At 37.8% G+C, this 23,928-nt stretch overlaps 1 protein-coding gene across 3 annotated transcripts in view; it reads right to left on the bottom strand.

Moving 5' to 3' along the window:
• VAMP7 (vesicle associated membrane protein 7) overlaps positions 1–23,928 on the bottom strand; it is a 65,097-nt gene that overhangs the window by 4,410 nt on the left and 36,759 nt on the right. For all 3 annotated transcript variants that reach the window (XM_061178311.1, XM_061178312.1, XM_061178310.1), the window contains one exon: positions 7,433–7,500. In XM_061178311.1, the coding sequence (XP_061034294.1) occupies positions 7,433–7,500 (68 nt within the window). The remainder of the gene's footprint in view (positions 1–7,432; positions 7,501–23,928) is intronic.

Here is a 23,928-nt window from a genome sequence, read left to right as displayed (position 1 = left end):
AAGCAGGACTCTGCCACATATATGGTAAGCAGTATGAGCCCACTGGAAAGGATTCCCTCCTTTTTCTTCTCCACCACAGCAATGCATGTGATGTTGAGCACTAGAAGTAGTTCTTCGTGATAGCAGAAAAGCCTTTTTGTCTTCATGCTTCCAATAAGAAAGCATGAGCTAGTTGGCTGCAAACACATTTGCCTATTCTGCCCAGTATAATCCTGGCATTGTGAACCATAAGAACCTGTTCAATTTCCATAGGAAGATATGTATTTACTTGTATGAGGGCCCAAACCCAAAGAACTTCACTCCTTCAGTTATCCATTTTCTGTTGCAGCATCAATTTCTCAATATCTACTGAACCATTCCCACCAGGACACAAGCAGTTTAAAACAAACAAACAAACAAACAAAAATCCCTAATAGCCCAGCAATTCCACTCCTAGGTATATACCCAACAGGGATATATGCATAAGTTCATCTAAAGACATATACAAAAATGTTTCTAACTGCACTATTTGTCTAATCTCAAGACTGGAAACAACCCAAATGCCTACTAAGTGTACTGTATCCTAAAGAATTTAACCTTGCCCAAAAAAGGATCTGACCTTTGCTCTCAGCTCCTGGGAGGTAACCTTTTCTTGCCTGGGGACCATGGGCTAGCCAAATAGTAACAATGTGATTTAGTGCAGGGACTAGTCACTCTAGAAAGCCCAACTATATGATTTAGGATAGGGGCTCTGGGTCTCTAGAGGAGCTAGAGACTGGAGACTGAGATTAAGCAAGTAGGCAATCAGTCAATCATGCTTATGTAATGAAACCACAATAAAAACTGAAAAATGAAATAACAAGGTCCTACTGTATAGCACAGGGAACTATGTTCAGTATCCTATAATAAGCCATAAAGGAAAAGAATGTGAAAAAGAATACATATATATATATAACTAAATCACTTTACTGTACACCAGAAACTAATGCAACATTGTAAATCAACTATACTTCAATAAAAACAACAACAACAACAAAACTGAACAATGAAGCTTGGGCAAGCTTCCTTGTTGTACAATGCTCTGTGTATTTTGTGAAATAAAATTCATATTTCATGGCAAGACAAGAAAAATTTAAACATAAAAATTTTTCTCTGCCCTTTGGCCTCCTCTCTTCCCACAATGTGCACTGTGTATCTGCATTATGCATTGACCAAACCTTCCCCATCAGCAAAAACTCCTGCTCAACCATAAAGACCAACATTCTCCCAGCACCAACAAGACAACTTAAAGATAACATTCCTTCTTAATCTTGTAAGGGGTCACAGTGACACTTAGATCTGGATTGTGTAAGTGTCAATAATATGTCATTTAATGTCCAGCCCTCTGTCTCAAAAGCCTTATAGAACTGTGACTTGACTTCTAACGGGCGGAACAGTTCTCTGAGCTTTCCGAGATGCTCTTCCCTGGTTATAATTCTCAAATTTGGCTCAAATAAAATTTTCCATTTCTTTCTTAGATGGACTGATTAATTCTTTGTTGACAATGTCATCACACATCTATGCTGGGAGAGTAATGAGTCCATGGGGAGAGAACAACAGAAACTGGGGGTTTGTTACCTCCCCAACTCCACCCAATATGCTGCTTCTTTTGGCTGAGCTTAATCTGTAAACTTTGCCTGTAAAAAACCATAACTATAATAGCTTTCATAGAGTTCTGTGAGTCCCTCTAGTGAGTTATCAAACCTGAGGATGGTTTGGGGAACGAACCAACTTGCAGCTGGTGTCAGAATTGAGGGAGGCTTGGGGACTGTGCCCTCTAAACTGTACACAGTTGGTGAACTTCTCAGTTGCCCAAACTCTTTTCAATTACTCACAAACTAAGTCACAATAAAGACTCCAAGAAGGAGGAAGATAATATGAATAAGAAAAAGCAGTGAGCAATGAAACTAATAAACCTAAATACAGTTATGTGATTCAACAGGTTGGGGTGAAGATTTCTCCACAATCCTCAGGTCAGTATTTGAACACTGATATATCACCTGTTTAAAACCAGTTGAACTATAAAGAACAATTGTTACACCTTACTAAAGCTTCCCTTGGGGATGGGTGGGGGTGGGTGTAAGTAGAAAAGAACAAAAAGATATAAAAACCCCTGTGAGAATGACAAGGGCAAGCTGACCAGCCTGATGGCCTCTCCACTCCATGTAGATGGTTTCACTAGCAGCTGATGATGCACTAAAAATGGGCAAAGGACTTGAATAATGTCTCCCAAGAAGATACACCAATTGTCAATAAGCAAATGGAAAGATGATCAACATCATTAGTCCTTAGGGAAATGAAAATCAAAACCACAATGACATACCACTTCATACCCACCAGGATGGCTATAAGAAAAATATGGAAAATAACAAGTGCTGGTGAAGATGTGGAAAAACTGGTATCCTTGCACATGTTGGGAATGTAAAATGGTGTGGCAGTTATGAAAAAATGTTTGGTAGTCCCTCAAAAAGCTAAACATAGGATTACCATATGACCCAGCAATTGCACTCCTAGGTAAATACCCAAAGGAACTAAAAGCAGGGACTTGAATGGATACTTGTATGCCAATGTTCATAGCAGCATTATTCACAAGCGCTCAAAGATGGAAATAACTCAGCGGTCCATCAACAGATGAATGGATAAATAAAATGTGGTATATCCATATAATGGAATATTATTCAGCCATAAAAAGAAATGAAGTCCTGACACATGCTACAACATGGATGAAACTTGAAAATATGATGCTAAGTGAAATAAGCCAGACACAAAAGGACAAATAATTGTAGGATTCCAATTACAGGTCTCTAGAATAGGCAAATTCATAGAGACAAAAAGTAGATAAGAGGTTACCAGGGGCTGGGGGGAGTGGAAATGGGAACTTATTGGTTAACAGTTACAGAATTTGTTTGGCATAATGACAAAGTTTTGGACATAGATAGTGATGATGGCTGCACAACACTGTGAATGTAATTAATGTCACTGAATTATACACTAAAATGGTTAAAATGGCAAATTTATTATATGTATATATTTCACCACAATTAAAAATTATAATGTAATATGCCAAAACCCATTGAACTGTGCACTTTAAATGGGTTAACTGTATGGTCTGTGATTTATTGATCAATAAATAAATAATTAAATAAGGCTGTTAGAAAAACCAAGAGGTGATAAAATGAAACAATTTTTAAAATATTTGAATAAACAAAATAAAAAAGAGGAACAAAGAGGACAGAGCAAATAAAAACCAAAGAGCAACATAGCTTACTTAAACTCAACTCTATCAATATTTATATTACATGTAAGTGGAATAAACATTTCAATTATAAATATACTTTATATATTAAGCAATGTAGAGGAAAGCATGCAAATGTTAAGGAGACAGACGAAAGACATAAAAAAGATCAAAATCAAACTTGTAGACATGAAAAATATACAAAATGGCAGTAACAGATTACAAACTGCAGAATAAAAAGATAAGTAAACTTGAAGACACTGTAATAGAAACTATCCTAAATGAAACACAGAAAGAAAAAAGACTGAAAAAAACGAACAGAGCATCAGTGAGTTGTGGTACAACTTCAAGTGCTTTAATGTACACATAATTGGAGTCCTAGAAGGAAAGGACAGAAAAATATTTGAAGAAATAACAGCTGGCTGTTTTCATAATTTGATAAAAACTACAAACCCACAGCTCAACAAACCCAGAGCCGAAGAAACATGAAGAAAACTATACCAAAGTATATTATAATCAAATTTCTTAAAACCAATGATAGAAAAATCTTATAAGCACCCAGAGAAAAAAAAGACACATTATATATGTAAAAACAACAGTGGAATTTTTGCCAGAAACAATATAAAAGACAGTGATGAAACATCTTTCAAATATTGAAAGAAAAAAAATAATACAGAATTCTATTCTGTGAAAATATCTTTAAAAAAAGGAAGTGAAATAAAGACTTTTCAGATATACAAATACTGAAAGAATTCATTACTAGCAGACCTACACTACAAGAAATGTTAAAAGACATCCTACAGGCAGAAAGAAAATGTCACCAGATGGAAATCTAGATCTACACAAAAGAATGAAGAGAGTTACGAGAAATATTAACTACATGGATAAATAGAAAAGATGTTTTTATTATTATTTAAATCTCTTTTGAAGGTTATATGTGTAAATAAAAGTATGACAAAAATAGCACCAAGGCCAGGTAAAAATTGGAGGTATACTATTATAAGGTTCTCATACTATTTGTGAAGTGGGATAATACCACTTGGAGGTAGACTATGATAAGTTAAAGACTTATACTATAAACCTTAAAGCAATCACAAAATAACAAAACAGAATAAAAATGGAATTTAAGACGTACTCATTAATGGACCAGAAGGCAGAAAAAAAGAGTGAAGGGAACAAAGAACAGATGGTAAAAAAAAAGGAAACAAATAGCAAAACGGTAGATTTAAAACCTTCCCACAAAGAAAACTCCAGGCTGAGACTGCTTCACTGGTGAATCCTTCCAAACAGCAAAGGAGCAAATAATGCCAATACTACCTAAACTCTTTTGGAGGATAGAGAAGGAGAGGTAACACTTCCCAACCTGTTTGATGGGGCCAGTATATCCCTGATACCAAAGCCCAAAAAGAAAAATAAATTATAGACTAACATCCCTCATGAACACAGATACAAAATTCCTGAATAAATCAATAGCAAATCCAATAAGGTATTATATAAAAAGGATAATGTATCATGATCTTGCAGGAATGCAAGGTTAGTTTAACATTCAGAAATAAATATTAGTTTAGTAAGTTAGGTTCAGTCATATTAACTGATTAAAGGAGAAAAAACATATAATCTTCTCAATAAATAGAGAAAAAATATTTGATAAAATTCATGAATAAGACTCTGAAATGAGGAATTGAAGGAAATTCTTTCACCTGATAAAGGGTACCTATTAAAAAATCTACAGCTAACAACATAATTGTGAAAATACTGAATTTTTCCCCATAAGATGTGCTTCATTCAAGAATGTCCAGTCACGACTTGTCTTCACTATTGTGTAGAAGTTTCTAGCCAGTGCAATAATACAAGGAAAAGAAATAAAATGTAAGCACCTACAAAAAAGCTCGTAAAACTAATAAGTGAATTTTGCAAAGTTGAAGGATACAAACCAGGTCAATATACAAAAATCAATTTCATTTCTATATAATTAGCAATAAATATTGGAAAACAAAATTTAAAATTTACAATAGAATGCAAAAGCATGAAATTCTCAAAGGTATATTTCACAAAATATGTGCAAGACTTGTACACCAAAAACTAAAAAACACTGGTGAGAAAAATTAAAGAAATCCTATGCAAAAGCAGACATATGCCAGGTTTATGGATAGGAAGACTCAATGCTGTCAAGATTACCAATTCTCCTTAAATTGACCTATCAGTTAAATGCAATCACAATCAAAGATACAAATTTTTTTAAGGATGGAAAATAACGAGCTTATTCTGAAACACAAACGGAAATGCAAAGGACCTAAAATGGTGAAGACAGTCCTGGAGAAGAACATAGTGAAGGACTTAGGGAATTCTATAAAGCTACAGTTAGCAATACAGTGTGGTACCGGCATAAAGATAGACAAAGAGAACAATGGAACAAAACAGAGAATCCAGAATTAAAGCCCCACAGAGGAGAATGGATAAATAAATTGTGGTAGGTAGACTTATACAATGGAATATGTAGTACAAAACAATAAAAAATAATAAATTATTACTACATTCAACAACATGGATGAATCTCATAGGCATACTGGTGAGTGAAAGGGGACAGACGCAAATACATAACATACGTTTCCATTTTTCTATACATTTTAAGAACGGGAAAAACATTATCTAGGGTGATATAAGTCAGAAAAATTACTTCTGTTGGGGATTATTAACTGGAAGGGGCTTGAGGCTGCCTTCTGAGGTGTTGATAGTGTTTTATATCTTGACCTAGGTGGTGGTTACATGGGTATAAACATATGTAAAAAAATAACTGAGCTGCACACTTATTAAAAGTAGCACACTTGCTGCACTTTATTGTATTTGTTATTCCTCCATAAAAAGAGGCAGCAGTTAATGAGTACCTTTTGTTAATCTGGGTGATGTAGTCAACAAAATTAAGAAAACTTTTTTTGGAAAGTGCAGACTATACTAGTACTGGTCAAACACAGGCCACTCCAGCTAAATAGGGTCATCTTCAGGGACTAAGGATACCTAAGAGATAGACTGGAAGTACCAAAAAACTTCTCATCAGATCTACAATCAGACACCTGTTTTCTCTCTTTGTCCCCAAGCAACGGTTTACAAAGTGAGCCATTATAGAACCCTGGTGTCTTAACTTCCTGTATGGTGCCACCCTTCCTCCAATTTCCATGTACTTTGGTGAAAAAACTATTATCCTCCTAAGACCTACTGTTAATAGATGTCTCTGTAAAACTAACAATAACAATAAACCTTTAAATAGCTCTTACTATGTATCAGACACTGTGTTAGGGACTTTGCATGCATTGTGTGCTTTAACCCTCAAAACACTATGAAAAAGATTCATCTTCATTTTACAGATGATGATGACTGAGGCATAGAGAGTTTAAGTAACTTGCCTAAGGTCACACAACTAGTGAGTGACAGAGCTGGGATTCAATCCCAGGCAACCAGACTCTAGAGCTTGTGCTCTTAACCACTACAATCTACCTGTCAGTAAGAATGAACAAGATCACTCACTGATATCTGTTTCAAGGGGTAAATTTCTACTCTTCGTGTAAATTTGTAATTGTGTAGACCCAAACTGTAACTGATCTCTGCCCTCCTTCTATTCACTGTATATGTATCATCTTTCCTGAAAACTTTCATCCACCAACCAGATGGAAAATGCGGAGACACACGTAATTGTAGCATAAGTAGGTTACAGGGACACATCCTTCCCTATCAATCTCTGCCTCTTGCTTAATACAAAAAAAGCTCAAGCTGTCATGGTAAGCAAGAAAGTGACTGAATTGTCTGATTTTTAGGATCCATAATGGGTCACAACTGGCCTGCACTTTTGTTTTGTGTTTTACAAATATACAGAGAACAGACTGGTATATGTAGCTAAGGTGCTAAATTATGTAGGCATCAATCCAAAGCTTTAAAAAAATTGTTTCTTTATATTGAGTATGTTTTCCAAACGAAAGCTTCCTTAATGGCTATTAATGGGTTGTGGCTTTTTTCTATGCCTCATTGTTATCCTCATGATCACACGTAGTCACGTAATGGGGGTTAGAACGGAAAAAAAACCCCCACTGAAGTATTGAATTTAAGACATTTCCCTATTATATTAGCCATCAACCACAGTTTCTCTAGTTTACATCCTGGAAAAATATTACCATATCCCATACTTACCGAATCCACGAGATTTTCTGTTTTATCTATCAATAATTCCAATCTTTCGCCTCGCTGAGCTACCAGATCTGAAAATGTTGGAAAAACAAAAAATATCATGTTTATATTACAAATCTACTAATTTTGCCTTTAAGCCAAATCTGATTTTAATTATTGTTGGTATTCTTGACAACTCATATTTACTACGGAAGCACTTATATCTTTAAGTAATGAAAGACTTTAGTAAAGCTTATCAACTAAAGTAGGTGTTGTCAGTTTTTTTGTAAAGGGCCAGACACTAAATATTTTAGACTTTGTGGGCCAAATGGTCTCAATTGCAATTACTGAACTCTGTCAGACATAAACAATACATAAACGAATGGGCATGACTGTGTTCCAATGAAACTTTATTTAGAAAAAGAGGCCAGATTTGATCCAAGGGCTGTAGTTTGCAAACACCTGAATTAAGGGTATGATCTGAGAGTAAAAACAAAAAAAGAACCTTCAAAATAAATGAGAGTTGGACATTTCCAGAATTGCAGTGTGAGGAGCTCCACAGAGCCTCTCTCCAATAAAACCACCATAACTGGTAAAAATTATAAAAACAAACAAAAACAATTTAAAGTCTCTGAAAACTGTGAATGCCCTAAGGGCATACAGCAAATGGAGAAACATTTACACAAGAAAATCAATGAATTCTTAGTAAGAAAAGTGAGAGTCTATGGCATTTGAGATCTACATGATCTACTCCATGCTTCAGTTCAGTGAGATGGAGGCTCTACTCCTGGCAAATAAAGCCTGGGAGCACTCTTTCCCCTCAGGTCCCATTCGAAGGCTATGCTTTCCCCCCAGGAGGGGCAACTCATCAGCATTTCTCCTCCTACCTCACCCCATCCCCAGGTCCATAAGGCAGAAGCTCTATTCCAGCATGGCGTGACCAGTAGGTGTGAGGCTTCCTCCATCTACCTAGCCCCCATGCACAGGGCAGAAGCTCTACCACAGGTGGCAGGCCAAGAATAGTGGGCTCTGAGTGCCCCTGCCCTGACGTAACTCATAGAGTAGAGGTTCCACACTGGGAGAGGCAAGCCAAGAAAACCAGGGTTACCCAGCACTCCACTTGTAGGGCAAGGGTGTCACTCCAAGAGAAGCAGTCCACTATCCCTATCCATAGCTCCAGAACAGTGGTTCATAGATTGTTCCCAGGGGGAAAGGCAGGACTTAAGAACAGAGAGCTTTCCTAAGAGAATAGACTCTATTTGGAACAGAGTATGGGGAAGTTCAAGCCTAAGGGTGCTGTCAAAAACAATGGAGATTTGGGAGATAAGCAGTTACAGTGAAGCTGGGAGCGTCATGAGAATAACAAGCTAAACCATGTGACAGCTAGAAGTTTAACAGAGAGTACCTGGGGGAAGAGTCAGCTAAGAAGAACCCTCCTGAGGTCAGAACAAATACCTAAGACTGGCCTCAAACACAAGGGAGCCCAAATCAAATTAGATCACTGGAGGACTTTATGTATGGGAAACTGTCAGAAAAATAAAAATGGAGCAATTAGCCTGCAATTAGTGGAGGCTAACAGCTGGGTGAGGTACCACAGAGGCAGGCTTAATAGGGAGATTAGGAAAAGAAACAAGAGAGCTGTGTCATTCCAGGGTGACTGTGTGCATGCCCAAGGCTGTTCCCTCTGAGAGGTGACATTAGAGGCCGCACACTGTGGGAGAAATAGACTTCAAAGAAAAAGTGCAGCCAAGTCACTAAACAAATAAACCAGCAAACAATACACCCTAGGGGTTGGGAATCAGTACCCAGAGTTGCTACAATACATTACCGAAAATGTCCAATTTTCAAAAAAAGTTATGATATGAAAAGAAACAGGAAAGTGTGATCCATACACAGGAAAAAGAGCAGAAATTAGAAACTTACTTGGGGGAGGGGGAGCTCAGCTGTTTCACTCAACAATGAAATGAAATTAGAAATCAATAACAAGGAAAACTTATGGGATGAAGTAAAAGCAGTGAATAGAAGGAAATTTATAGCAGCAAACACCTACATTACAGAGAAGAAAAATGTTATAGACTGAATTGAGTCCCCACAAATTCATATATTGAAGCCCTAACCCCTAATGTGATAGTATTTGGAGATGGGGCCTTTGAGAGATCATTAGATTTAGATGAGGCCATGAAGGCTTATGATGGGATTAGTGGCCTTATAAGAAGAGACACCAGAGAGCTTGCTCCCTGTCTTACTTCCAGCCATGTGAGGACACAGTGATAAGGCATCATCTGCAAGCTGCGAAGAGAGTTCCCATCAGAGCCCAACCATGCAGGCACCCTGATCTTAGAATTCCAGCCTCCAGAACTGTAGGAAAATCAATTTCTGTTGTTTAAGCCACCCAGTCTATAGTAATTTTTTATAGTACTCTAAGTTGACTAAGACAAAAGATCCCAAATTAATAACCTATCGTTCTATCTTAACGAACTGGAAAAAGAAGAGCAAACTAAATCCAAAGCTAACAGAGGGAAGTAGATAATAAACATTAGAGCAGGAAAAATATATAGATCATAAAAGAAAAATAGAGAAAATCAATGAAACCAAAAGTAGGTTTGAAAAGATCAACAAAATTGACCAATATTTGCATAAACAGACAAAAAAAAAAGAGAATACTCAAATTACTAAAATAATAACTATCAAATTCATAGAAATGAAAGGGATCCTAAGAGAATACTATGAACAAGAGTATATCAACATATTAGATAAATGAAATGGATAAATTCCTAGAAAGACACAAACCACCAAAACAGACTCAAGAAGAAACAGAATATCTGAATAGAGCTACAACAAATAAAGAGATTGAATCAGTAATTTTTAAACTTTGCAGAAAGAAAAGCACAAGCACAGATGGCTTCAAGGGTGAATTCTACCAAACATTTCAAGAAGAATTAATACCAATTTTTCACAAATTCTTTTAAAAATAGAAGAGGGAACACTTGCAACTTATCCTATAAGATCAGTATTACTCTGATATCAAAACCAGATAAAGATATCACAAGAAAATAATAGATCAATATCTCTTATGAATAAAGACACAAGAAGTCCTCAGTAAAGTACTGGCAAAATGAATCCAGCAATATATAAAAAGGATTATACACCACGATTAAGTGGCATTTGTTTCAGAAATGCAAGGTTGATTTAGTATTCAAAAATCAATTATTGTAATGTTTTAATAAAATAAATAAAGGACAAAAAACAATATGATCATTTCAATAGATACAAAAGAGGACTTGACAAAAACCAACACCTTTACATGATAACTCAACAAACAAGAAATAGAAGGGAACTTCCTGAACCTGACAAATAGCACCTATGAAAGAACCACAGCTAACATCATACGTAACTGTGAAAGTCTTCCTAAGATCAGGAATAAGACAAGGATGTCCACTCTTGCTACTTTTATTCAACACTGTACCGGAGGTTCTAGCCAGGGCAATTAGGCAGGAGAAAGAAATGAAAGTTATCCAGATTGGAAAGGAAGAATTAAAACTCTACTTTCAGATGGTATGATCCTATATACATAAAATCATAAGGAACTATTAAATGAGTTCAACAAGATTGTACAAGATCAAAATACAAAAACCGACTGTATTTCTATACATGAGCAATGAAAAATCCAAGAACAAAAGAGAAAAATTCCATTCACAATAGCATAAAAAAAATGGGAACAAGGCAAGAAAGATGTTGGAAGAGAGATACTATTAAAAAGAAATTATTCTGGCACTTGTCAAAAATGGTAAGAAAGACTTTATTCAAGACTATTGCAATAGGGGTCAAGATTATAGGGGAGAATAGGGGAGAGAGACTGAGCTCAACTCTGAATATAACAAGGACAAGTGATGTCAGCATCATAGTGGCATAAGATATTCCTTTTTGTCCCCCCTTTTAAACAACTAGTTAGGCATCCATCCATGAACAAAAGTCCCTCTGTTAGAGTTCTGGGATCCAGATATGCCAAGGGACCTGGGAGGAGTCTCATCCACCTGTGCATCAGTAATAGGCAGAAAGACCACTGTATGAGCTGTGGAATCAGCAGGACCGGTGAACCTGCCCCAATCCCTTTTGGCCATGGTTGGGTTGGGGAAAACCTGAAGAGTACTGACTTGAGCAGGCACCCAAGGACAAAAGAAAATTTGTAGAACTCCAGCCTTGCTGAGGGGAGATTCCAGCATGCTACTGGAGCAAAACAAATTTGAGGCTGGGACCGCCATGACTGGGGGAAGGGGGAAGGGGGAAGGGGGAAGGGAAGAAATCAGGAAAGAAGCAGGTAAGAATATCAATATTAAAGGGATATAGCTCCTGATGACTGTGTTCAGGACTTCAGTGGAAAGTCCATCCGTGAGCTTCTGGGAAACCCTCACCCGATGATCCCCTCACCAGTCCCACAGTCACCCCCAATGCCTAGAGTGCAAGACTAACACTTCCCCCCACTCTCCGGCCAGCTCCTTATATGTGCTCCTGAGTTCAGTGGCAAGAGCAAGCTCCAATAAAAGGAGTGCTCTCAAAATATCTGACCAGGGTCTATGTGAAAGGGAGAAACCATAAAATTGAACTGTAGTGCTACCTTCTGAAAAACAAAAGAGAGGTTTCTAGCAGACATTCTGGTGAGCTGTAAGACCAGACAAGACATAAAAGCTTAATAATTATGCCACAAGAGGGAGCAAGAAGCATGGAGCAGGTATATCCATGCAAGGTCAGAGAAAACCCCAGATATAACAGGACGTATGAACAGTATTTCCCACCTGAAGGCAATTAGCAAAGTTTTGAGGAGGTGTCTGCTACTTCATATGTGAAAGCAGTGACACAAAACTCCAAGGAACATGAAGAATCAAGGAAACATGATATCACCAAAAGGTAATAATCATTCACCAATAACCAAAATCAAAGACATGAAATTTTAGGATCTAGATGATAAAGAATTCAAAATAGCAGTTTTGAGGAAACCAAAAGAGCAGCAAGAGAACACAGAAAGAGAATTCAATGAAATCAGGAAAACAGTACATGAACAAAATCTGAAATTTAACAAAGAGATAGAAATCATGGAAAACAAACAGAAATTCTGGAGCTGAAGAATTCAATGAGTAAAATGAAAAATGCAATAGAGAGCATCTATCTCAGAGTAGACTGAGTGGAAGATAGATTAAATGAGCTAAAGGATAGGAAATCTGAAATCAGAGGATAACAAAGAAAAAATAATGAAAAAGAGTGATTTAGAAAGCCTATGTGATCTATAGGACTCCATCAAACATACAAACATTATAATAACTGGGGTTCCAGAAGGAAAAGAGAGGGATAAAAGGCAGAAAAGTTATTAAAGATATAATAGCTGAGAACTTCCCAAACTCAAGGAAAGACTGGGACATCCAAATTCATGACGCTAATCACCCTATTATCTCAATGCAAAAAGACCTTCTTAAGATAAATTACGATGAAACTGTCAAAAATCAAAGATAAAGAGAAATTCCTAAAAGCAGCCAGAGTAAAAAGACTGTGACCTACAAAAGAACCCCCATTAGGTTATCAGCAGTTTTCTCAGCTGAAACCCTACATGCCAGGAGAGAGTGGAATGACATATTCAAAATGTTGAAAGAAAAAAACTGTCAGCCAAGAATACTCTATATGGAAAAGTTATCCTTCTGATATGAAGGAGAAATAAAGATGTTCCCAGACAAACATAAGCTGAGGGATTTCATCACCACCAGACCCGCAATGCAAGAAATGCTGAATGGAAAAGATGCTAATTAGTGAAATGAAAACACATGAAAGTATATAATACACTGGTAAAGGTTAAGTATGCAGATTTAGAACACTCTAATTCTGTAATAGGATGGTGTCTTAAACACAACTATAGTATAAAGGTTAAAGCAAAAGAGTAGTAAAAATAACTACAGCTACTGGAGAGGAGTCACGGTGGTGGAATAGGAGGACGTGGAATTTGTCGCTCCTCACAAATACATCAAGAATACATTTACAAATGGAACAATTCTCATACAGCACCTGCTGAACATTAGCAGAGGACTTCAGACAACCTAAAAGGACAAGAAAAATCCCCTCACAACCAGGTAGGATGAAAGAAAGAAGAAAAAAAGAAAAGAGGAATCAAAACAGGGACCAGCAATCTGGTGGGAAGCTGAAGGTGAGGGGAGGTCCCCACACTCAGAAAAGCTCCCTCACAGTGGGGATATCAGCTGGGACAGAAACGGACCTTTGGGGGATCAAAGGAGAATGCAGTGGACACTCTGTGGAAGGCAGGACAAAGAACTGCATGCATGGTCTACACTGCAGCTCTGCACATTCCGGCCTGAGTCGTGAGTTGCCTGTTGCGGAGGGGGGCTGGGTGTTGGAAAGTGGGGTTTGGAGTGCAGACCCAGGGAGGGGACAGCTGTTGGCTGTGAAAAGACAGCCTGAAGGGACAGGAGTAAGGAGCTCCACAACCAGGAAAGTCTGTGGGAAAAGCCCAGGATACCAGAGAAGCAAGGTGTCGTTCAGTGGTGCGTGAGGGGTGGAGCCACCATTACAACCCCTTTCCCCACCCGCCGGCTTCTTCAGCCTCTACAGGCACTGAGAGGGGCTCCCATCTGAGCAGGCCCACTTGCCCCTCAAGCTGGGGTCTCTGCCCGTGGGCTCTGTGGGACTGAGCACTGCACATCCCAAAGCCTCCTTGGGAATCAGCTCTGGGCACCCTTGCCTGGGACCAAAGTCTGCCGATGCTGGCGGGGGCTGAGAACTAAAGTGTGGGGTTGGGAGAATGGGTCTGGGGAGAGGAGTGCTGTTGGCTGTGTGGATACAGCAGAGGGGACAGGAGTGAGGGGATGCACGGCTGGGAATGCCCCTAGAGGAAGTGTGGTCTGCCTGGAAAGCGAGGCACCATTGTTGAGAGACACGTGGGGGGCAGGGCCCCCACATTCCAGCTTCTGCCTCCGCGGGCACTGGGAGGGACTCTCACCAGAGCGAGCGTGCTAGACTGTTGCAACTGCCTGCTGGTTCTGCCACCGCAGGCAATTTGCACACAGCCCAACTGTGGCCGCTGTACCCCTCCCTGGCCTGAGTAAGTGTGCCACAAGCAGCCACTGCTTTCGCTCCCTCTCGCCTGGGCAAGGAACAGATGCCTGAGGGTGGTGCACACGCAGAGGTGGGGTCAAAACCAAAGCTGAGGCCCAGGGGCAATGCGACTAAGGAAGAGGAAAGGAAATCTTTCTGTGCAGCTGCGCAAGCTGCGGATTAAATCCCTGAGATTGGCTTGCTAAATCTTGCGTCTGTGGAATACCTCAGTAGACAACGAGTGTTCCACAACTGAGACCAGTCTAGCCTTTGCAGCAGTGGACTCTGGGGGCAAGGAGTCTGGCCAGGTCAGAGTCTGAGCTGGCCCCACAGTACCCACAGCAGGTCCCAAGGCCTAACTAGAGGTATTGGAAGGCCTCCTGGGGAGGCAGGGATTGGCTCTGGCTCACTGTGGGGGCAAGGACACTGACAGAGGAGGCCCCAGGAAAATATTCTTAATACTATTATTCTTTTTTTGTTTGTTTCATTTTGTTCAGTTGTTGGTGTTGTTGCTTTTATTATTTTTTACCTTTTTATTCTTTATTTTTATTTAAAAAGAACTTTTTTTAAAAAATAAATTTATTTATTTATTTTTGGCTGTGTTGGGTCTTCATTGCTGTGTGAGGACTTTCTCCAGTTGCGGCAAGTGGGGGCCACTCTTCATCGCGGTGCGTGGGCCTCTCACCATCGCGGTCTCTCCTGTTGCGGAGCACAGGCTCCAGACGCGCAGGCTCAGCAATTGTGGCTCACGGGCCCAGCCGCTCCGCGGCATGTGGGATCCTCCCAGACCAGGGCTCGAACCCGTGTCCCCTGCATTGGCAGGAGGATTCTCAACCACTGCGCCACCAGGGAAGCCCAAGAATTTTTTAATATATATATTTTTAAATTTTTACTTTACTTTTTTGTTGTTTTGTGGGTTTTTTCTTGTTTTTGTTCTTTCCCTTTTATTTTTTATTGTTTTGTATGTCTCTATTTTGTTTCCTTCACTTTTTTTGCTGCTTGCTTTCTGTTTTAGTTTTATTTTTCATTTTTTTGTTTTTGTTAGTTTAGTCCTTATGGACTATTCTCATCTTTGAATTCCTTTGTTTGTTTGTGCTCTTGTTTTGTTTTTATTTTCTTTTCTTTTTTCTGTGTGTGTGTTTGTTGTGTTGCTGCTGCTGTCTGTTTGCTGTTGTTTTTGCTATTTGTCTTGGGTTTTGTTTGTCTGTTTGTTTTCTTTTCTATTTGTCCTTTTTTTCTCTGGTCGCTCTGTGAAGCTTGCGGGCTCTTGGCTCCCTGGCCAGGGGTCGGGCCTGGGCCTCCGGGGTGGGAGCGCCAACTCCAGGACACTGGACCGCCAGAGAATCCCCGGGCCCAGGGAATATTAATCGGTGCGTATGCTCCTGGAGGTATCCACATCAACACCAGGACCCAGCCCCACACAACTGCCTGCAGGCTCCAGTGCTGGACACCTCACGCCAAACAACCAACAAGACAGGAACACAGCCCCACCCATCAGCAGACTGCCTAAAGTTGTACTAAGCTCACAGAAACCCCAAAACACACCACCTGATGCGGCCCTGCCCTAAGAGGGAAAAGACTCAGTTCCACCCACCAGAGCACAGGCACCAGTCCCTTCCACCAGGAAGCCTACACAAGCCCCTAGACCAACTTCACTCACTAGGGGGCAGACAACAGAAGCAAGAGGAATTACAACCCTGCAGCCTGTGGAAAGGAGACCATAAACACAGTAGGTTAGACAAAATAAGACGACAAAGAAATATGTTGCAGATGAAGGAGCAAGGTAAAAACCCACAAGACCAAATAAATGAAGAGGAGATAGGAAATCTACCTGAAAAATAATTCAGAGTAATGATAGTAAAGATGATCCAAGATCTTGAAAAGAGAATGGAGGCAAGGATAGAGAAGATACAAGAAATGTTTAACAAGCACCTAGAAGAACTAAAGAACAAACAATCAGTGATGAACAACACAATAACTGAAATGAAAAATATACTAGAAGGAATTAACGGCAGAATAACTGAGGCAGAAGAACAGAGAAGTGAGCTGGAAGATAGAATGGTGGAAATAACTGCCATGGAGAAGAATAAAGAAAAAAGAATGAAAAGAAATGAAGACAGCCTAAGAGACCTCTGGAACATTAAACACGCCAACATTTGAATTACAGGGGTCCAAGAAGAAGAGAAAGGGAAAGGTCCTGAGAAAATATGTGAAGAGATTGTAGTTGAAAACTTCCCTAACGTGGGAAAGGAAATAGTCAATCAAGTCCAGGAAGTGCAGAGAGTCCCATACAGGATAAACCCAAGGAGAAAAACACCGAGACACATATTAATCAAACTAACAAAAATTAAATACAAAGAAAAAATATTAAATGCAGCAAGGGAAAATCAACAAATAACCTACAAGGGAATCCCCATAAGGTTATCAGCTTATTTTTCAGCAGAAACTCTGCAGGCCAGAAGGGAGTGGCAGGACATATCTCAAGTGATGAAAGGGAAAAACCTACAACCAAGATTACTCTACTCAGCGAGGATCACATTCAGATTCGATGGAGAAATCAAAAGCTTTACAGACAAGCAAAAGCTAAAAGAATTCAGCACCACCAAACCAGCTTTACAGCAAATGCTAAAGGAACTTCTCTAGGTGGGAAACAGAAAAGGAAAGGACCCACAAGAACAAACCCAAAACAATTAAGAAGATGGTAATAGGAACACATATATCTATAATTACCTTAAGTGCAAATGGATTAAATGCTCCAACCAAAAGATACAGACTAGATGAATGTATTCAAAAACAAGACCCGTATATATGCTGTCTACAAGAGACCCACTTCAGACATAGAAACACATACACACTGAAAGTGAGGGGATGGAAAAAGATATTCCATACAAATGGGAATCAAAAAAAGCTGGAGTAGCAATACTCATATCAGAAAACATAGATTTTAAAATAAAGACTATTATAAGAGATAAAGAAGGACACTACATAATGATCAAGGGATCGATCCAGGAAAATATAACAATTGTAAATATTTATACACCCAACATAGGCACATCTCAGTACATAAGGCAAATGCTAACAGCCATAAAGGGGAAATTGACAGTAACACAATAATAGTGGGGGACTTTAACACCCCACTTACACCAATGGACAGATCATCCAGACAGAAAATAAATAAGGAAACACAAGCTTTAAATGATACAATAGACCACATAGACTTAATTGACACTTATAGGACATTCTACCCAAAAGTGGCAGAATACACTTTCTTCTCAAGTGCTCACGGAACATTCTCCAGGATAGATCACATCTTAGGTCACTATCAAGCCTCAGTAAATTTAAGAAAATTGAAATCATATCAAGCATCTTTTCTGACCACAACGCTATGAGATTAGAAATCAATTACAGGAAAAAAAATTGTAAAAAATACAAACACATGGAGGCTAAACAATATGTTACTAAATAACAAAGAGATCACTGAAGAAATCAAAGAGGAAATCAAAAAATATCTAGAGACAAATGACAATGAAAACACAATGACCCAAAACCTATGGGATGCAGCAAAAGCAGTTCTAAGAAGGAAGTTTACAGCAATACAATCCTACCTCAAGAAACAAGAAAAATCTCAAATAAACAAGCTAACCTTACACCTAAAGCAACTAGAGAAAAAACGAACAAAACCCAAAGTTAGTAGAAGGAAAGAAATCATAAAGATCAGAGCAGAAATAAATGACATAGAAATGAAGAAAACAATAGCAAAGATCAATGAAACTAAAAGCTGGTTGAGAAGATAAACAAAATTGATAAACCTTTAGCCAGACTCATCAAGTAAAAAAGGGAGAGGATCCAAAGCAATAAAATTAGAAATGAAAAATGAGAAGATACAACTGACACCACAGAAATACAGAGGATCATAAGAGACTACTACAAGCAACTCTATGCCAATAAAATGGACAACCTGGAAGAAATGGACAAATTCTTAGAAAAGTACAACCATCCAGGACTGAACCAGGAAGAAATAGAAAATATGACCAGACAAATCACAAATAATGAAATTGAAGCTGTGATTAAAAATCGTCCAACAAACAGAAGTCCAGGACCAGATGGCTTGACAGGCGAATTCTATCAAACATTTAGAGAGGAGTTAACACCGATACTTCTCAAACTCTTCCAAAAAACTGCAGAGGCTGGAACACTCCCAAACTCATTCTACGAGGCCACCATCACCCTGACACCAAAACCAGATAAAGATACCACAAAAAAGAAACTTACAGGCCAATATCACTGATGAACACAGACTCAAAAATCCTGAACAAAATACTAGCAAACAGAATCCAACAACACATTGAAAGGATCATACACCATGACCAACTGGGATTTATACCAGGGAAGCAAGGATTCTTCAACATACGAAAATCAATGTGATACACCATATTAACTAATTGAAGAATAAAAACCATATGATCATCTCAATAGATGCAGAAAAAGCTTTTGACAAAATTCAACACCAATTTACGATAAAAACTCTCCAGAAAGCGGGCATAGGGAGAACCTACCTCAATATAATAAAGGCCATATACAACAAACCCACAGCAAATATCATTCTCGATGGTGAAAAACCAAAAGCATTTCCTCTAAGATCAGGAACAAGACTAGGCTGTCCACTCTCGCCACTATTATTCAGCATAGTTTTGGAAGTCCTAGCCACGGCAATCAGAGAATAAAAAGAAATACAAGGAATCCAAATTGGAAAAGAAGAAGTAAAACTGTCACTGTTTGCAGATGACATGATACTGTACATAGAAAATCCTAAAGATGCCACCAGAAAACCACTAGAGCTAATCTATGAATTTGGTAAAGTAGCAGGATACAAAATTTATACGCAAAAATCACTTGCATTCCTATACACTAACAACAAAAGATCAGAAGGAGAAATCAAGGAAACAATCCCATTTACCATTGCAACAAAAAGAATAAAATACCTAGGATAAACCTACCCAAGGAGGCAAAAGACCTGTATGCAGAAAACTATAAGATACTGATGAAAGAAATCAAAGATGACAAAAACAGCTGGAGAGATATACTGTGTTCTTAGATTGGAAGAATCAATATTTTGAAAATGACTATACTATGCAAAGCAATCTACAGATTCAATGCAATCCCTATCAAATTACCAATGGCATTTTTCACAGAAGTGGAACAAAAAAGTTCACCATTTGTATGGAAACACAAAAGACCCCAAATAACCAAAGCAATCTTGAGAAAGAAAAACGGAGCTGGAGGAATCAGGCTCCCTGACTTCAGACTATACTACAAAGCTACCGTAATCAAGACAGTATGGCAATGGCACAAAAATAGAAATATAGATCAATGGAACAGGATAGAAAGCCCAGAGATAAACTGACATACCTATGGTCACCTAATCTATGACAAAGGAGGCAAAAATATACAATGGAGAAAAGACAGCCTCTTCAATAAGTGGTGCTGGGAAAACTGGATAGCTACATGTAAAAGAATGAAATTAGAACATTCCCTAACACCATACACAAAAATAAACTCAAAATGGATTAAAGACCTAAATGTAAGGCCAGACACTATAAAACTCTTAGAGGAAAACACAGGCAGAACACTCTTTGACATAAATCACAGCAAGATCCATTTTGACCCATCTCCTAGAGTAATGAGAATAAAAACAAAAATAAACAAATGGGACCTAATGAAACTTAAAAGTTTTTGCACAGCAAAGGAAACCATAAACAAGACGAAAAGCCAGCCCTCAGAACGGGAGGAAATATTTGCAAACAAAGCAACTGACAAAGGATTAATCTCCAACATATACAAGCAGCTCATGCAGCTCAATATCAAAAAAAACAAACAAGCCAATCAAAAAATGGGTGGATGACCTAAATAGATAGTTCTCCAAAGAAGACATACAGATGGCCAAGAGGCACATGAAAGGATGATCAACATCACTAATCATTAGAGAAATGCAAATCAAAACTACAATGAGGTATCACCTCACACCAGTTAGAATGGCCATCCCAAAAAATCTACAAACAATAAATGCTGGAGGGGGTGTGGGGAAAAGGGAATCCTCATGCACTGTTGGTGGGAATGTAAATTGATACAGCCACTATGGAAAACAGTATGGAGGTTCCTTAGAAAACTAAAAATAGAACTACCATATGACCCAGCAATCCCACTACTGGGCATATACCCTGAGAAAACCATAATTCAAAAAGAGACATGCACCCCAGTGTTCACTGCAGCACTATTTACAATAGCCAGCACATGGAAACAACCTAAATGTCCAATGACAGATAAAGAAGATGTGGTACATATATACAATGGAATATTACTCAGCCATTAAAAGGAATGAAATTGGGTCATTTGCAGAGATGTGGATGGACCTAGAGAGTGTCATACAGAGTGAAGTAAGTCAGAAAGAGAAAAACAAATATCGTATATTAACACACATATGTGGAATCTAGAAAAATGGTATAGATGATCTTATTTGCAAAGCAGAAATAGAGACACAGACATAGAGAACAAATGTATGGATACCAAGGGGGAAAGTGGGGCGGGGGTGAGGAAATTGAAATTGACACATACACATTATTGATACTATGTATAAAATAGACAACAAATGAGAACATACTGTATAGCACAGGGAACTCTACTTAATGCACTCTGGTGACCTAAATGGGAAGGAAATCCAAAAAAGAGGCAATATATGTGTATGTATAACTGATTAATTTTGCTGTACAGGAGAAACTAATACAACATTGTAAAGCAACTATACTCCAATAAAAACTAATTAAAAAAATAACTACAGCTACTATAATTTGTTAATGAATGCACAATATAAAAAGAGGTAAAGTGTGATGTCAAAAAGATAAAATAGGGATAGTAAATGGGTGGAGCTTTGTATGCAAAGTTAAGTTGCTATCAGCTTAAAATGGACTATTTTATCTATAAGAGCCTTTATGTAAGCCCAGTGGAAACCACAAAACAAAAATCTATATTAGCTTCACAAAAGACAAAGAAAGGGGAAACAGAGGACACAACCACAGAAAATCACCAATTTAAAAAGGTATGCAGAAGTAGAGGGAAATAGGAACAATGTAACTATAAAACAGGCAGAAAGCAATGAATGAAATGTAATTAGTAAGTCCTTTCATATCAATAATTACTCAAACTGTAAATGGATTGAATTTACCAATCAAAAGGCACAGAGTGGTTGGACAGATAGAAAAACAAGAGTCAACTATATGCTGCCTACAAGAGACTCACTTCCAGATTTAAGTCCACACACAGGCTCAAAGTGAAGGGATAGAAAAAGATATTCAATGCAAGTAGAAACCAAAAGAAAGTGGGTATAACTATACTTATATCACACAAAATAAGACTGTATACCAAAAATGGTAACAAGAGACACGTAAGGTCATTATAAAATAATAAAGTGGTCAATTCATTAAGAAGATATAACAATCAATGATATGCTCACACAATATCAGAGCACCTAATTATCTTAGGCAAATACTAAAAGATCTGAAGGGAGAAATAGACAATACAATAATATTAGGGGACTTCAATACCCCACTTTCAGCAATGGATAGATCATCCAGACAGAAAATCAAAAAAGAAACATTGGACTCAAAACACACATTAGACCAAGTGAACCTAACAGACATGTACAAAACAATTCATCCAACAGCAGCAGAATACACAGTCTTCTCAAGTGCACACAGAACATTCTCCAGGATAGATCATCTGATAGGACACAAAACAAGTCTTAACTAACTCAAGAAGATTGAAATCATACTATCTTTTTTGTCCACAATGGTATGAAACTAGATATCAACAATAAAAGGAAAGCTAGAAAATCTACAAATATGTGGAAATTAAATAACACACTCCTGAACAAGCAATGGGTCAAAGAATAAATCAAAATGGAAATAAAAAATATCTTGAAACAAGTAAAAATGGAAAGACAACACACTAAAACCTATAGGATGCTGCAAAAGCAGTCTCAAAGGGAAATTTATAGTGATAAATGCATATATTAAGAAAATAGAAAGATCTCAAATAAACAACCTAACTTTACACTTCAAGGAACTAGAAAAAGAATAAAGTAAGCCCAAAGTTAGTAAAAGAAAGGAAATAACAAAAATCATGGTGGAAATAACTGAAATAGAGACCAGAAAAACAATAGAAAATATCAGCAAAACTAAGAGCTGGTTTTCTGAAAAGATAAACAAAATTGACAAAGCTTTGGCTAGACTAAGAAAAAAAGAGGACCCAAATAAATAAAATCAGAAATGAAAGAGAAGATACCACAACTGATAGCTCATATGATAGCTCAGAAATACAAAGGACCATAAGAGACTACTATGAAAAGTTATATGCCAACAAACTGGATAACCTAGAAGAAATGAATATATTCCTAGAAACATACAACCTACCAAGACTAAATCAGAAAGTAATAGAAACTCTGAAGATTCTAGTAATGAACAAAGAGATTGAATCAGTAATCAAAAGCCTCCCAACAGAGAAAAGCCCAGTACCAAATGGCTTCACTGGTGAATTCTACCAAACATTTAAAGGGAAGTTAATGCCAATTCATCTCAAACTCTTTGAAAAAAACTGAAGAGGAGGAAATACTTCCAAACGCATTCTACAAGGCCAGCATTACCCTGATACCAAAGCCAGATAAGGACACTATGAGAAAACAAAACTAGACCAATATTCCTGATGAATATAGGTGCAAAAATTCTCAGAAAAATATTAGCAAATTGAATTCAACAACACATCAAAACAATCATACACCAACTAGGTGGGACTTATCCCTGGGATGCAAGGATAGTTTGATATACACAAATCAATACATGTGATATACCACGTAAATAGAATGAAAGATAAATATTTATGATCATCTCAATAAATGGGGAAAAGACATTTGACAAAAGTCAGCATAATTTCATGACAAAAACTCTCAACAAACTGAATATTGAAGGAGTTTACTTCAACATAATAAAGGCCATTATGTCAGACCCATAGCTTAACATCATACTCAATGATGAAAGATGGAAAGCTTTTCCTCTAAGATCAGGAACAAGACAAGGGTGCCCACTCTCATCACTATTATTCATAAAATACTAGAAATCCTAGCTAGAGCAATCAGGCAAGACAAAGAAATAAAAGGCATCCAAATTGGAAAGGAAGAAGTAAAATTGCCATTATTTAAGATGATATGATATTATACATAGAAAATCTTAAAGATTCAACCAAAAAAAACTGTTAAACTAATCAATGAATTCAACCAAGTTGCAGGATATAAAATCAACATACAGAAATCAGTTGTTTCTATATAATAACAAAATATCAACAAAAGTAATAAAACTATACCAATCACAATACCATAAAAA

Source organism: Eubalaena glacialis, chromosome X (genome assembly GCF_028564815.1).
Source record: "Eubalaena glacialis isolate mEubGla1 chromosome X, mEubGla1.1.hap2.+ XY, whole genome shotgun sequence".
Taxonomy (NCBI): domain Eukaryota; kingdom Metazoa; phylum Chordata; class Mammalia; order Artiodactyla; family Balaenidae; genus Eubalaena; species Eubalaena glacialis.
Note: the sequence above shows the minus strand (reverse complement) of the source record. Positions and strands in the feature narration are given on the sequence as shown.